The sequence below is a fragment of the Nicotiana sylvestris genome, chromosome 1 (assembly GCF_000393655.2).
Source record: "Nicotiana sylvestris chromosome 1, ASM39365v2, whole genome shotgun sequence".
Taxonomy (NCBI): Eukaryota; Viridiplantae; Streptophyta; class Magnoliopsida; order Solanales; family Solanaceae; genus Nicotiana; species Nicotiana sylvestris.
The window spans coordinates 135,997,590-136,015,156 of record NC_091057.1 but is presented as its reverse complement, the minus strand read 5'-3'; the positions used below and the strand labels follow the sequence as shown (position 1 = coordinate 136,015,156).

The window sequence follows — 17,567 nt, the reverse complement described above, 5'->3', positions numbered from 1 at the left end:
AATGGTGCTAATCTCAATAGTCATCTGATGAAAGGGGTATGTCAGCAGTTCAAGATTACACATCGCAATTCCACCCCTTACCTCCCCAAGGCGAATGGAGCAGTCGAAGCGGCTAACAAGAACATAAAGAAGATATTTCAGAAAATGGTGGAGGTTTCCAGACAGTGGCATAAAAAGCTACCCTTTGCATTGTTGGGTTATCGCACCACTGTTCGTACTTCAATAGGGGCAACTCCTTATTTGTTGGTGTATGGCACTGAAGCAGTGATACCCGTAGAAATCGAAATCCCATCCCTTCAGATTGTCGCAGAAGCCGAAATTGATGATGATGAATGGGTCAAAACCTGCTTGGAACATTTGAGTTTGATCGATGAGAAAAGGTTGGCGGCAGTGTGTCATGGCCAGTTGTATCAGCAGAGAATGGCAAGAGCATATAATAAGAAGGTGCGTCCACGGAAGTTTGAAGTGGGTCAGCAAGTGTTGAGACGTATCCTTCCACATCAGGCCGAGGCTAAAGGCAAGTTCGCCCCAAATTGGCAGGGGCCGTTTATCGTAACTATAGTGTTGTTATATGGTGCTTTGTATTTAACAGACATAGAAGGCAAGTATGTAGAAATGGCCATCAATTCTGATGCGGTCAAGAGATATTATGTATGATTTTCTTTGGTTAAATTGTATTTGTTTGTACTTGGCATGTTTAGAAGATTGGAATGATGAAGGAATTTTGTTCTGCTATCCAAACACTTTATCCTATGTTACCCCTTTGAGCCTTATTTATTTCGTTTCATACCATTCTTTTGGAATCAGTAGCGAAATTCAGCAAAGTAGTAAATAAGAAAAGAGAAAAAGATAGAAAGAAAAAATATATAATATAAAAACAAAGCAATTCCTAATCATGAACTACGTTCGACCTGATTCCTTTAAAGGATACTTAGGCAGCCTCACGGTTCGGTCCTATTAAAATAAAAATTCAAAAGTCCCCAAGCAAAGAAACTGGGGCAGAAGTTGCGGTTGTTGTAAGAAATTTGATTCCAAAAGTTGTAATGTTGAACCCAGTTAAGTTGCTTTGAGCCTTTTGATACCCTTTCTTTCTAACCCCATCCAAAAAAACTACATTACGGTCCAAAGAAAGACCTTCTGACCAGTCTTCGAGAGATGCCAAGTCGAGCAAGTGGAGTTGATTCATATTAGGGGCAACACTCTGGTCCAAGCAAGGAAAAGGAAAAATGAGAGGGTCTTATTGGTGAAAACCCACATGGGCACCGTAAGGCGACGGAAGCTAAGAGAAATCAAAAATGAGAGAGTCTTATTGGTGAAAACCTTCACAGGCACCTCAAGGCGAAAGTGAGTTGAGAGATGAATAACTGAGAGAGGTTGTTGGTGAAAACCCTTCAGGGCACCGCAGGCCGAACAAGACCAAGGTCTTGGTGAAGAAACTGGGTTTTGAAGATCTTGGGGCGTAAAGTACGACAATTGAAAGTTGATTGGTTGGACAGACTGGGCTGATTAATTCAAAATGCATGTCATGATCAAGGGTACCAGCTGCTCCACTCATATAAGTCTTTTTTTTTCTTTTCCCCCTTCAGACAATCTTCCAGTTTGGATTTCTCTTATCCCTAACTCTCAAAGTCATTGCATTTCATTTTTTTGGGTTTATTTCTCTAAGATGTTTCCAATATCAGTTTTGTTTAAGAAAATAAGAAAGGGTTTCAAAGCTCACTACCAACTTCCAAAATTGCACAAAGCACAGTGCGGCCAAAGCATTGCCAGAGATAGTATGATGCAAAAGAGGATATAAAGGGTCAGCGAAAGTTCCATCGATGGAATGGTTTAGTAGTTGCATGGGAGATGCATAGGTTCAGATAGATGGGTCAGAGATGTAACACAACGGTTTGGGTACATAACACTCAGGTCATCCAAGGTCATGTGGGTGAAAGTCAGTCAGAAAGACAAACGGTTCTTGGCCAGTTCGGGGGAGCCAGTCGAAACCAAGCACGGCAGTGGAGAGACCTTCAGCAAGAATGCCACAAACTAATCACCACATTTTAAAACTGGCAAGATTTTTCTTTGATTGAAACAGAGGTAGAAATTTCATTTTCGGAGAAACTATCCATAGGGGAAAAGCAAGCACCAGACAAGTTTGACAGTAAATTCTCAGGACCCTCCTGGAAAATGGGACCTAGTTTAAAATTCAAAACAATTATGAGTAGCAAAATCTAGCATAAATGTACCCCAAAAGAATATAAATTGGCTTCAAAGTTTTCATGCTTGAGATAGGATTCAATTAAGAGCTTTCAGAACCCTCCTAAATAATGGGACTTAGCTTTAAGATTTCCATTAGATAACAAGATTTAGCATAAGCTCTGTTGTAGGGTAGTATAATTCAGCCGTAAAAGTTGTCACTCTTAAGATAAGACTTGATTTTTGATTTTCAGGACCCTCCTAGATAATGGGATGTAGTTTTAAGACCCTCTTAGATAACAAGGTTTAGTGGGAGTCATACCTTTAGAAGATATAATTTAGATGTAAAGCTGTCATTTAACTATGAGTTCTCAGGACCCTCCTAGATAATGGGATTTAGCTTTCAAATTCATAAAGATATTTGGTGACATGATTCAATTAACACTCATAGATGCGCCCAGCACCAAACTGGGGCAGGAAAATTTCTTTTGTTTTGTTTGTTTTGTTGTAATCAGGTTCAAAGGCAGCAGTTTCAGATGAACAGTTCAAATTTTGGCAATCAGGCACCCACCTTGAGAGCAAGGGAGTACAATTGAAGTTTTGGCAATCAGGCGCACTCCTGGAGAGCAAGGGAGTACAGTTCAAGTTTCGGCAATCAGGCGCCCACCTGGAGAGCAAGGGAATATAGCTAAGGTTTTGGTAATCAGGTGCTCACCTGGAAAGCAAGGGAATACAATTAAAGTTTTGGTAATCAGGTGACCACCTGGAAAGCAAGGGAATACAGATAAAGATTTGGTAATCAGGCGCCCACCTGGAAAGCAAGGGATACAATTAAAGATTTGGTAATCAGGTGCCCACCTGGAGAGCAAAGGAATACAGTTCAAATGTTGTAATCGGGCGCCCACCTGGAGAGCAAGGGAATACAGCTAAGGTTTTGGTAATCAGGCGCCCACCTGGAGAGCAAGGGAATACAACTAAGGTTTTGGTAATCAGGCGCCCACCTGGAAAGCAAGGGAACATAGTTAAGTTTTGGCAATCAGGTGCCCACCTAGAGAGTAAGGGAATACGGTTCAAGTTCTGTAATCAGGCGCCCACCTGGAGAAAAGGGAAAGCATCTCATATTACAATTCAAGTCGGCAACAAAGGAACTTCACCTGGAAATTACAAGTCAACAAGAATCACAAGATCAAGATTGAAGATATAGATAGGATTTTTGTAATTCATAGATCCTAGTCTACTCTAGCTTCTTTTATTTTGTCGGGTGTAATAAGGAGTTCAGCAAGCATTAGCAGCAGCAGTAATAGTGAAATCACAGCTTCTTGGTAGTCCCAGCTACCGAAACATCCAGAACTACACTGACCTAATTCTTTTATAACCAAGGATATTTAGGAAACATTTGAAGCAAAGATTCGGTCAGGTTCTATTTAAAAAATGCTTCCCACAGAGTATTCGAACGGGCAAAAATCGCTCGTATCCGCTCACTTTATCTTTGCACGAAAACTCTTCATGTTTTCGGACAAAGAGGGCAGCTGTGAGCACGTGATTTTTGCCTCACATGAATTACTCCAAAAGAATTCCCAAAGTTAGATCTTTTCTTTAATTATTTATTATTTTAGGAATTATCGTAGAATTTTTTTAATTGTTTGCATATTTTTGTGTGTGTATTTAATTTTATTAATGCATTAAAAAATACAAAAAAAATATTGCATCTGCATTTAGGATTTAATTATATATTTTTAGTACATTAATTTGTTTAACAAAAATAAAAAAAAAATCATCATCATAAAAATAGTCATGTTGCATTTTACTCTTTGATTTTCGAATATTGGAACTTTTCTTTTAATTTGATATTTAATTAGTTGTGATAATTATTATTTAGAGATAATTAAGTTAATTTAGTAAAATAATTTGGTTTAGGGATTAATTAAGGTTTTATTTTTAATTTTGAGAAGAAATACTTTTGAAATAAAAGAAAGGGAGCAGAATGAAAGGAATTGAAGTTTTGGGCTAATTCAAATTCCCCAAAGCCCAATCAATTTTTTTCCAAAACCATGCCAAACCCGGTCCAAACCTCCAGCCCCTGAGACCATTGAAACAACGTAGTATAGGGAGAATACTATGTCGTTTTGAGATCAACATATCTCAATAGTTCATTTTAACACATCCAACGGCCAAGACCTCGCCCCATCACCCGTTTAACCTGACCCCGACCCGTCTTTCCCATACCCGATCCAGTCTCGTTTGAAGCCAAACGACCTCATTTCATCGGGGGATTAATCACAGCCGTTGGATTTCAATCATCCGACGGCTCCAATTAATCATCCCATTTTAATATACCCAAACCCCTCAGTCCCCCCCACTTCTTCACTCTCGTCCCTCCCAAACACCCAAACCCTAGAGACACCGCCCCTGAAACCTCCATCGTTTCCTGTGGTGGCGCAGCCTTACACCACCCCTACCCACCTGAAAATAACACCCCAAGACCCGCTCCGTCCCCTCTTCCCCAATCTGTATCTAGTTTCCCTCGAATCACCCTAGGACTTCTCAAATCTTCAATCGAAGCAGTACGGACCCAAAATCCCTGAACCCTAGCTTACCCAATCGACCCCAAATCAACACCACATAACCCCCATAACTCCCTCATACCAAATCCATCATTGGTTTCCTTCGAATCTGATCGGAACTCATCGAATTTTAAATCTATGTTCGAACCCTAAAAGTTCAAAATCAGTTTCCGTTAAACCTGATGACATGCATCAATCCAAGCCTCTATTTTTTCATGATTAGAAGGTCGATTCACTACAAAACCGATGTTGTTCATTTGTTCTTGACAAAGAACAAATGATTAGCATCAGTTTCGGTTGAGTCAGAGTATCAAGGGTAATTTCAAGTTTAGCCGGTGAGTTCCCTTTATTGTTTTCTGTTCATTTTTAAATTTGTTTCACCTTTTACTCTTCTTCTTTCCTTCTTATTTTCTTTCTCCAGTATTCTTCTAAGTAGTCCTTTCGTTCACAAGTCTGTTAGTTCCTCATCTGCATTAATTCTTGTTTCAATGGCATTTTCTGAATTCATATTCATATGAGAAGGGTCTAGGTTTAATTCAAGGTTCAATTGAATTGGTTGAGGTTTATTCGAGTATGTTCTGTAAGTCATTAGTTTTCTAGCATTTCTGAAAGTTCTATTTAGAGTTCTTATAGCAGACTAATTCTTCATGAATTAATATGATTCACTAGTTGTTATATGCATTCTTAATTTCGAAGTTCATTTGTTTCAATCCATCTGAAGGTATTAGCTCGTTTTTTTTTGTTTGTATGTTTGTAAGTATTCAGAACTTTAGTGGGTATTAAATAACATGGGGTTTAAGGGTAATCTAGGGATTTTTTAGACTGGAGTGTTTACCCAACTAATTAGGAAGTTTCTATAATGGTAGGGTTAAGAATGCACTACTGAATAAAGAAAAGAACTCGATTTGGGTGGAATCAAATAAAAATTGTTGAATGGGCATTTGTGAATCAAAGAGGCATTTTATACTACCTAATTAAACTAAGAAGAATAGAGAACAGAGGGGGAAAAAAGAGAAAAAGAAACAGAGAGACTCTAAGAGACAAAAAACCTTGAAAGCTAAAATGGCTGAATTCTTTAGAAACTCGGAAATTCCTGCATTCCATTGTTGAAGAACTATCCAAATTCAACTTGTTTGGATCCATGATTTCTTTTTGTTTGGCTAAAATACTTAAAGAATTTTCCTAGCTGCACCACTAGTTGAGAAATGGCTTGAGATTTTGGTTTGAAGTTGGTTTTTGCATTTGTTACTCCTCTACTATTCCATTGATTATTCTTGAGCTAAATTCGTTGTTTCATCGACTGAATCTGGGCTCATTTTCTGCTGCTGCTCTGCTGATTTTTCACCCTTTCCGTTTCTCTTTCGATTTCCAGGTATTCACCATACCTCTTAATGCATGAGAATGGATAAACGTGAAGTTGGTTTGATCAAGCCGAAATTTGTAATTGAGCAGTTGGTTAAATGATATTTCTGCACCTTTGAAACTAGTTAATTGTTGTATTTTAGCTTGGTTTCCATTATGTGTGGACATTTGATTCCTTTTTCTCATTGTTCAATTCCCCTTGAGTTCTTGAAAATTTCAAGTATCATTTCAATTTAGATGATCTGTTATTAAAAGGACATGAAAACTATTTGAACATAGGAGCTTCTGTTTGCTGTATATTTGAGTACTGAAGAGGCTAATGTGAGCTTCAGAAATTTCATTTTGTTATTTGCTTGGCAATTCCCTTGTTGAATATAGTAATCAAAGGGGATGATGGATTATAGTATTCTGAAGCATATTCATTAGGTGTTTAGCTTTAGCCATGGTTAGTAATAGTTCTGATTCTCCATATTGCTATAGTTTGCATGTTTTTTTATTCTGAAACTCTTAGTCTGGGCTTAAAAGGGAAAAGCATGTTCTTATATTTACATTATAAAAGCAGGTTTCTTTTTTGCGTAAGCTTGAAACGATTGTGTATAGTTTGCATGGTTTTAAGTTTGGGTATTGAATGACAAAAATAAGTTGCATACGAGTTGCTGTTGACCATCAAATGGTATGCTCATTTTTTAAAAAATGCTCTGAATTCGTTCATGACTGCCAACATTTGTGCAAAAATGGTAAATCTTTAGTGAAGATGACCTTTGTCTTAAGTGTTGATGATGAAACGTTAGACTTGGGCCTCCAGCATTGGCCCAGTTGTGTCAAAATCCCTTTCTTGCCATTAAACTTCAATTTGGGCTTCATGCTGAGCCCAACTGTGTTACTCGCTATTACTAAGTAACCAGCATTTAGCTTTGGGCTTCAGGCCAGGCTCGAGCCATTTGGGTAATTAGAACAACTGCATTACACCTTTCCATTTAGTAAATAAAGCCTGAACTTTAGCCTAGAGTGGTTACAATTTCCCCAAAACCTCCTTTAATTAGTATATTAGATCTTTATAGTAGATTTGAGGCGTGCCATATTAAATAAGCTTAGTTTGAGTTCCCTTTAAAATTGGAATCGAGGTGTGCCGTGCCAAATAAAATCTTAAAATGCATGGCCCTCATTTAATTGATTTTAATCCTTAGAAATCAAGGCGTGCCATTTAGTTGAATTTGCATAGCCCTCGCAGACTTGAAAGTATGTAATTGCTTTAGGCACGCTATTAAAAAATTACTTTCCTAAACTCAGGTACGCATTTATGTGACCCAAATCCAAATCTCAACAATGTTAAATGAAATGTGTTGTGGACTGCGGATGCATTTATGTGACGTGGCTCAAGACGCGTTTTATGTGACACTGAATCTTCCTAAAATATAATTGAATAAAAGTGAGTATAAAGTTAAAACTGAACCATAGGCTTAAACATGTTTTTTTTTAAATCAGATGATAGGCCAAAAATAATAGTTGAGCGACCGTGCTAGAACCACGGAACCCGAGAATGCCTAACACCTTCTCCCGAGTTAACAGAATTACTTACCCAGATTTTTGTGTTCGCGGACTGTAAAATAGAGTCAATCTTTCCTCAATTCGGGATTTAAATCGGTGACTTGGGACACCATAAATTATCCCAAGTGGCGACTCTGAATAAATAAATCCCATTTCGATTGTCACTTAAATTGGAAAAACCTCCCTTATACTCCTTCTGGGGTAGTAAATAGGAGGTGTGACAAGCTTCATCCACAGACTTTTGAGCTTTTATAGATTGTTTCACTAAGGAACCTGGTTCCTTTAGAGCATTTTTGTCAACCCCACCTGCTGGAATACTCTTATCAGTAACAAATTCTCCTTGATTCATCAACCTCTTTTTCCTTGTCTTGACACTCTTCCTACTTTTCTGCAATGTAGACTCAAAGCCCTCTTTCTGTTGCGACCTGATAGTGGGTGATTTGGAGGAGGATTCTAAGAGCTTAGGATGATCAGGATGTGCAGGAGTGGGTTTGCCTGGAAGAGAATCAGGTTCTTTAGCAGGTTTTTCTGGGAGTGTCTCATGAGCTAAAGACTCGAGGAGTACTATGGTTCTTACATCGCCTAGGGATGGAGTTTCTTCCCCCTGATACTCAAACAAGAGATATGCTCCTTCATTCATCAGACTTTCAGTAGTGATAGCCATGATGTTATGCGTTGCTTCCTTTTCTGGTGACTCCGAGAGAATCACTAAGTCCAAAATGGAGGATTTCAGATACTGATCATGATCATCCTCAGAGACTTCTGACACTTGAGAGGTAAAACCCCTTGAGTGTTCTTTGATGAGATCAGAGGAATAACAAGATATAGGGTTTTCAATACATGGAAGGGAAATAGGGTTTGTCAGAAAAGGAAAAACTATAGGAAAAGAGGAGGAACTGGGTGTGGATGTAGTGGTATTGGAAAGGGTGGAGTAGTGAATTTCTGGGGATGATTTTAAGGATGATAGGGAAGTGGGAGTGATGTTAATGGTGGGAGAAAGAAGCGATCGTTCGATTGCCATTATAGGAATATTTGGTAGGTAAGTAGAGTGAGAGAGAGAGATGAAGAGAGGATCACTGATATACAGAAGAGATGAAGGTTCATGACATGCTGTGAGGGAGAAAGAAAGTTTTATTGGAAGAGGAGCTAATGATGAGAGGAGAGAGAAACGGGTTCTGAATAGTTTTGAAAATGACGGTAGGTTTGTGGAAAATATAATCGTGCAGAGGGGATGAAGGGATTTGAAAGACAAGACATGACATGCAGACTTTGAAAAGTCGGATGATGTGGCAGTTGAGTTAATTTTGTTAACATTTTTTGAGAAGGCATGCAGAACAATCACATTACTACTAACCTGTGGTACATGAACCTGATACCCGAACAATTTTTTGAAAAAGATTTTCGCAGCTCTTCTTTCATAGTTCATAACTGTACCTTTAGCTTCTATGATCGTCATGCATGTTTACCTGCAACGGTATCGATGTGAGTTAGGCTTGGCCAAAAAACACTTTAGCTAATTTTACTTGAAGGTGTTTTTCATAGCCAACTGATGGAGAATCAGGTTCTTTATTAGATTTTAATAACCCCAGCTTCTCCTTGTTTCTTCCAAAATGTTCCCTACTCAAGGCTTTGGTGAAGATATCTAGAATTCGGTCTTCTGTGCTGCAGGACTTTCCACAAATCAAACCTTTCTCCATATTGACCCTCAGCAGATAATGTTACACCTCAATGTGCTTGGTCCTCTTGTTTTGACCTGGATAGAGAAGCTATACCATCAGAAAATACCCCAAAATCTTCTAGTTGTTGCTTAATTTATAGGGTTTGAGCACAGCAGGATATTACCGCTACACATTTTGCTTTAGTTGTTGACGAAGACATTGAGTTTTGCTTCCTTGTGCCCCAAAGGATAAGACATGATCATGGCAAGTGAACCATTCCAAAAGTGCTTTTCCTGTTCACAAAATAACCTGCATAGTTAACATCAGCATACCCAATAATGTTAAAACTATCACCTGAGGGGTAATATAGGACTAGGTCATTTGTTCCCTTAAGGTATCTCAAACGTTTTTTGGCAGCCTTCAAGTAGGATTCCTTGGGACTTAATTTTGGATTCTATTCTGGAATGGAAATACATAAGGGACTAGGGAATTTTTTTTCTTTTTAATTTTTAATTCTCGTCTAACTCTAGAATGAAGGGGAGTGATTATGTTATCAAGTAGATGGGAGCTTTTGTGTTTCCAGTTTGGGACTGAGGTTTGATTGGTAGAGGAACTTGGTAGGTTAATTTGATTTCCTTGCACTCCTTGTTCTGTTACTTGTGGAGTGTCATGAACTGCATCTCTACTCTTTCTTCAGCTTCAGTGGTAGTAATTGAAGTATCAGGTTCCTTGTTAGAAGTGGAAGATAATATTGCATTGTCTTTCACCTGTCTCCTTCATCTTACTCATCATATCAGCATTCCTATTTGAAACCTCAGATATTTCCTAGGGACCAGAGATGACTCATTATATTGATCATCATTGTTTCCTCCTTGGTTAGAGGAAGGTGTCTCATTGAATAGCCCATGAACACTTCCTTCCACTCAGTGTGCCCTTTTGATGTAAACTTTGTGGCCTTTACTTTGTGGGGAGTATCCCAGAAGGATTCCTTCATCGCCTTTTGCATTAAACTTCCCAAGTTGGTCCTTCCCGTCGTCGAGAACATGGCATTTTCATTCAAAAAGGTTCTCAGATGAGTTGTCTTTGATTTTCTTCCACAACTCTGTTCTTTCTTTCAGCAACACCATTTTGTTGTGGAGTAATTGGTGCTGAGAAGTTATGTGAAATTCTATTTTTGTTACAAGCTCATCAAATTTGGCATTGTCACATTCTGTCCCATGGTCAGATCTGTTATATACTACCTTCAATTTTATCTTCACTTGGATCTTCTAGACAAAGGCCCTAAACACCTCAATAGTCTCATCCTTTGTTATAAGAACCATTGTCCAGGTGAATCTTGAATTTGACAGACCACGAACCAGGTCCTTCTGAATCAATTTATTTAGAAGTGAGAAGTTTGCATGCCCCAATCTTCCATGCCAAAGTTCTGCATCAATATCAACTGACTTCAAGAATCTCATATCACCAGCTTGTAAAGATTCAAAGTCAGCAATGTAGATGTTCTTGTTTCTTTTGGCCACTAAGGCCACTTTGCCAGTTATCAGATTGGTAACTGTGCACACTTTTGATAAGAATTATACTTTGTTCTCTTTATCACAGATTTGAGAGACACTCAAGAGACTGTACTTCAGGCCATCCACATAGTACACATTCTCAATTGAGTGTCAAAGAGATTTTCCAACTTTTCCAACACTGAGAATCTACCCTCTCCTTTATCAAGGGATGCATTCCCTTCCTGTAGGGCTTTCAGTGAGAATAAATCCATGGTGCTTCCAGTCACGTGCTTTGAGCATCCATTGTCCATGGTTCATTGCAGTCTGCTTCCTCTTATTGTTCCCTGCACATGCAAATTATGGGTTAGATTTAGGAACCCAAACTAGTTTGGGTCCCTTGTTATGATAAAAGGGATGGATAAGGGCTTTTCTAGTCCATGCAGGCAATATTCGTTTCTTGCGAGTGGTATCTGGTCCCTTGTTAGTAGTCACTTTGTTAGTAAACACTTTGTTTTTCTAAACAGATTGAACAGGCCTGGAAATTTTCTTTAAAGTGCCCATTGTTACCATAGTGGGTACACATGTAGTTATTAGGAATAGTGACGTACTTGCTGTGAGGGCTGTAAGGAGTTTTCTCCCTTTGGAACCCAATTCTCTGCCTGTTTCCACTATTGTTCAAATACATGGCAGTGACAGCATCTGAGGACTAGGTCCACTTCAGAGATTTCTCAAGATCAATTTTTACTTTCTCCAATTCAGCTTGAAGTTGCCAATTTTTCTCAAGTTCACCACATAGACTCGTTTTCACATCATTTAATTCCTTTTTAAGCTTGATGTGTGTCTCACTAGCTACTTCCTTCCCTTTCCCAAAACTCACAGTCCTATGTTTTCTATTTAGTCCCTCAATGGTTTCCTTTAGGTAAGTGATTATCACTAAAAAATCATCCCTCTCTTGCTCAGTAGCTGCAGATTTTTCTTCTAGAGTGTGTTTCTCATTGCTAAGACCTTCTATTGTTTTCTTCAAGTCAACAACCACTACCATCAGGTCATCTCTCTCATTTTCTACACTAGTTATCTTTTCATTTAGAGCTTCCTTTTCTTTTTCAAGATTAGCTATGGTCTCATTTAAGTCCACTACACAAACCACCAGATCATCTCTAGATTGTTCAGCTTCTCCTAGTTCTATGGTCAGGATCTCCTTATCATTATCAAGGCTATAATAAGCATCAATAAAAACATTTGCTAATGACCTTAACTTTTTAGAAGAGTAGGATTTCAGATTTCTCTGAATTTCCCTAAAATTTACCTCATCTTCTTCATCCTCATCAGACTGAGCCATCAGCGCGAACAGTGAGTCATACTTCGTTGCTTCAGTTTCTACTGCCATCATGGAGCTGTTTTCTGCATATGGTTCCTTTTTTGATTCACTCGAGGAGTCTCCCCAAGCAACAAGATCCTGCTTCACAATATTGTCAGCTGCACTTTTTTGATTGAATCATTTGTCTGGAACCAGCTTCCTTTTTGCTGCTTTGTGAGGGTTTTGTTTGTATTTCTCCTGCTTCACGAGTGGACAGCCTTTGATGAAATGCCCAGGATTTCCGCACTTGTGATAGAGATCATTGTATGTACCGCCATTTCTTCAAACCATCTTTTGAAATCTTTTAGTAAGGCCATATCACTATCTTCTTCACTTGAGTCACTACTTTCAGCCTTGAGTACCAGGTTCTTTTCCTTCTTTGGCTCTCTCCTTTCACTGTCTTTCTTTCTTTTCATCTCGTTTGTCTTCAGATTACCAATCAGCTCATCCATGGTTAGAGTTTTGTAGATCTTTAGCTTAAGTGATGGCATTTACCTTACTTTCCCAAGAACCAAGCAGAACATTGAGGATTTTCCTTACAAGCTTGTTTCTGGGATAACATCTTCAAGTGAATGAAGCTCATTTATGATAAAAATGAATTTGGTGCCCATATCCTGTATAGACTCATCATCCTTCATCCTAAAGAGCTCATACTCTGTGGTGAGCATGTCAATCTTTGACTATTTAACCTGAGTAGTTCCTTCATGTGTGGTTTGCAATACTTCCCATATTTCTTTGGCAGTATCACAAGCTGAGACTCTGTTGTACTCATCAGGTCCTATACCACATACTAAGATTTTCTTGGCGTAATAGTTCTTTTCTACGGCTTTTCTGTCAATATTGCTATACTCTTTTCTGTCTTTCCGCACCATTGGTCCAGTTTCTTCAAGCTTCTTCATAGGAACATGTGGACCATCACAAATGATGTCCCACAGTTCTGAATCTTCGGCCATTATAAAATCATGCATGCGAGTCTTCCACCAGCCGTAGTATTGACCATTGAATCTAGGAGGTTTGTAGGTTAATTGTCCTTCCTCAAAGTTGGGTGGAGCAGCCATTGAGATCCTTTCTAGGTGTTAACCTTTTTAAAAGAACCTGCTCTGCTACTAATTGTTAGCTTATATGAGTCCACCAAACTATAGAGCACCTGACCCTTTATGAGCTTCTACTGAGAATACTTAAGAAGCAGTAAGTAAAAGACACGAGGGATTTTTATGTGGAAAATCCCACGCAAGGGGACAAAAACCCCGACCTACACTTGTAGGCTTTCAACTTCACTAACTTGTAATCTCACTATTACAAGCCACTTTGTAATGACTCTATTACAAAGACTTCAACTTAACTAACTTGTGATGCTCTTACCACAAGCCACTTTGTGACTCTCTAGTTACAAATACTTTAAACTTATGACTATACCTAGTCACAACATAAACTCAAAAAATTTACGGATTTTGGGTTTCCTAAAATATAGCTTCTAAGAAAGAAGGATAGGAGTTTCAATGAAGAACAAATAACAAGATTACAACTCAACTACGGATACATATAAACTCATTGTGAAACTGATCCTTTAGTGGAGTTGTCTTCTTGTTCTTGACACACCAGTGACTTCAATTCCGGATGAACACTTTAATGCTTGAGAGAATATCACTAAATGTGCAAGTGAAGTATGTTGTGCCTTTGTACCAGGTTGTTAACTACAAAAGACATCACAATGGTGATGTCAAATCTTGGTACACGCTTCTTCCCAATAAGAAATGACTGATGCACTATCTGCTACACTGTCGCGTTCCAGCTGTATAGTTGACTTGTACTTCTGTCAGAGAACCCTAAGGGACCAGGTCCCTGTTGTGTTCCTCTTTATAACAGTTGCGGACAGTCACTTTCTGCAGTTGCGTTCCAGCTGTATAGTGGACTTGTACTTCTGTCAGAGAACCCTAAGGGACCAGGTCCCTATTGTGTTCTTCCTTGTGGTTGTTCACTCATTTGCTGGAGATCAGACTGGACATTGTTCTTTTGAAGTGTATACCAGGTAGGTCAGGTTCTCTATCTGGTTCTTGACAATAAGTTTGTTAGATCATCAAAACATAAAAAGCATAAGGCAAAGACATTGAAAATCCATCATAGTCTAACCCCTCCCTTTGGTTATACCCTTTAGCTACTAGTCTCGCTTTGAACCTCTCTATCTGACCATCTGCTTTAAGCTTCACTTTGTAGACCCACTTGCATCCTATAGGTCTCTTTCCTAGTGGCAGCTTAACTAGTTCCCAAGTATTGTTCTCCTAAAGAGCTTGAATTTCAGTCTGCATAGCTTCAACCCATCTCTTATCTTGAGATGCCTGCTGGAAACTTTGAGGTTCTGTGACTGCTAAAAAAGCTCCAAGGTAGGTTTGATGAGATAAGGACAGCCTGTCATAGCTAACAACATTCTCAATAGGATATAAAACTGAATTGGTAGATGACTTCTGAGTAACATAGTCTGTCATCCACACTGGCTCCTTAGATCCTCTTTGAGATCTTCTAAGAGGAATTGCATTGCCAATGCTGCTTGTGGATGGAAAAATCAGCTGACTCTATAGATGCATGCATATGTTGCAGGGCTTCATTCTCAAGAATTCCCCCTAAGGTCGAACTCTCCTGTGGAACTTAAGTGACAGGAGCTACTTCTATCATTATTACTGGATCTACTTCAAATATGCTTCTTAGAGTGGAGCCCAATATAGGTGAACATGCTGGTATTGAGTCTTCTGATGGTAAATGATCATTATCATTTACAAGAAAAGGATCCATTGTTTGATTCATCTCTGTATCCTGTAACTGAAATGGAAAGGTGTCCTCTCTAAAAATGACATCTCTGTTCATAAAAAACAGATGTTTCTCCAGATCATATAGAATGTAACCTTTAGTTACACTAGAATACCCCATAAACACTGCTCTAATTGCTCTGCTTCCAAACTTATCTCCCCTTGGCAAGGCAGCAGCAAAGCATAAATATCTCAAAGTCTTCAAATGACTTATAGAAGATTTTTTATGAAAAAATACCTCATAAGGAGATTTACCTTCAAGAGCTACTGATGGTAGTCTATTGATCACATAAGTTGCAGCTAGTATGCAATGTCCCCAAAACCTGATAGGAATATGACCTTGAAATTTGAGTGACTTTGCAACTTCAAGGAGGTGCATGTGCTTTCTCTCTGCTACCCCATTTTGTTGGGGTGTGTAGGTACAGGTTCATTGATGTGTGATTCCTAAGGATTTAAGCAAATCTTGCATTTCTAAGTTCACAAACTCCCCTCCATTATCAGACCTTATTGTCTGAGCTATTGCATTAAACTGTGTTGCTATCATTTTAAGAAACTCTTTAAGTACTATGATGACATCTGATTTTACGTTTAGCAGAAAAATCCATGTTACACGAGAATAGTCATTTACTATCGTTAGGAAATACTTATTTCCATCAAAGGTTGGTGTATTATACGGTCCCAGACATCCAAGTGCAGCAATTGAAACACCTTATTTGCCCTATTAGTACTTAAAGGAAAAAGAAACCTGTGATGTTTGGCTAATGGACACACATCACATCTATCTATTACAAATTTGCACATCTCTAAGTTGTAACCTAGCAGTTTCACCATAGCTCTTCCTGATGCATGCCCCAACCTCTTGTGCCACACCATTATTTCTTCTTTATTTCCTTGTGCTATTAATCCTTTTGTGACTTCCCTTGATTCTGTTCCAGTTGCTTTATTTGATTGTGATACCAGTAGATAAAGGTCATCTTTCTCTCTACTAATCCCCTTCACCTCCCCATTGAAGAGGTCCTGGAACAGACAAAAATAAGGGTAGAATGCAACTAGACATTTAAGATCCCTTGTCACCTTAGACACTAACATAAGATTATAATGGAAATCAGGTAAAAATAGTACATCCTTGATTTCCCCTGTTCATGTGACTCTGCAATTTCCAATATATGTCACTTGTACTACTTCCCCGTTTAGTAGATTAACCTTCTTAGTATCTTTGGTATTAACTACTTTAACATTATTCAACAGTCTTATGTCAGCAACCATGTGATTAGTTGCTCCTGTGTCTATTATCCAGTTTGTTTTTGCTATATCAACAAGAAATGAATAGGCATTACCTGCCATGTTGGCTGTGTTTTCCTGTTGTTGTTCTCTATTGGTATTCAGATTCAGCATCTTCATGATCTGATCATACTGCTCTGTAGTCAATTGTGGTGATCTGGACATTTCTCCTATGTTAACTCCCTCAGGTTGACAAATCCCTCCTGCATTTTCTGCAATTACATTTGGATGATTGTTTTCAGCACAAGCATTATATGCATTGTTCATTTTCTTCTTTCCTTTGAAACCTGCAGGATATTCAATAATCTTGTAGCATCCTTCTTTCGTATGGCCTTTCATTTTACAATAGTCGCATTGCACATTCCATTTCCTCTTTGGTCTTGGATAGTTCTGATGCATGTCACATTTACCAGCTAAAAGGGCTGCAGAGTCATTTGCATCCCCTACTGTCATGATATTGGCCATTGATCTTTGACTTTCTCTCTCAACCAGCATTTAATATGCCTTACTAATGCTCGGTGTAGGGCTAGTCATCAGAATTTGGCTTCTAGCTTGTTCATAGGTTTCATTCAATCCCATCAAAAACTGTAAGACCTTCTTTTTTTTGCATAAATTCAATGAAGTTCTTAGACTTAGTGCAATCACATGGAGGTGGCACCATGTTGTCAAACTCATCCCAGAGATTTTGAAGTTTTGAAAAATACACTAATACATTATCAGTTCCTTGGGTAATTGTAGCTATTGCTTTGTGCAACCGATACACTTGTGAGGTATTTACCTTATCAAATCGTTCCCTCAAATCTTCCCAAAAAGCTCTAGCATTCTTCGCAATACACAATCCCTTATATCAATTCCTCCGTTACTGAACTCATGATCCATCCTAAGACGATAGCGTTACATCGATCCCACTGATGACCTAGTGTTGTATCAAAATCTCTTTTTTTAGAGTCCCATCGACTAACCCTAGCTTGTTCTTCCCAAACAGCTGGATTTCCATCGCTCGACTCCAGGTGATGTAATTGTCAGAACCAGTCAATTGAATCGAAATTATTGGAGCTCCAGTCGTATCTGAAGGATGAAAGAACAACGGATGGTTATGGTCCAAATTTGTCTTTGCCGCCATTGTTGAATCTCAATTTTGCAGTTCATCTATCAATTGGATTATAGAACTAACAGAGTCTCCCATAATCAATGTTGTGGACTCGCAATCGCGATCAATTGCTTTGATACCATGTTGATTTTGGGGTAAATGATGAACCCTAACTCGACAAAGAAGATTCTAGAATGAAATGTAGAGAGAGAAATATTGGAAGAGAGGAATG

At 38.6% G+C, this 17,567-nt stretch overlaps 1 protein-coding gene across 1 annotated transcript; it reads right to left on the bottom strand.

Annotated features, from left to right (window-relative positions):
* Positions 1–14,442: 14,442 nt before the first annotated feature.
* Positions 14,443–16,710, bottom strand: LOC104242770 (uncharacterized). The gene is made up of 4 exons (XM_009797850.1): positions 16,168–16,710; positions 15,710–15,981; positions 14,840–15,287; positions 14,443–14,733 (listed from the first exon to the last, which is right to left on the bottom strand). Exons 1-4 carry the CDS (start codon positions 16,708–16,710, stop codon positions 14,443–14,445), a joined length of 1,554 nt encoding a protein of 517 aa, XP_009796152.1.
* Positions 16,711–17,567: the final 857 nt, after the last annotated feature.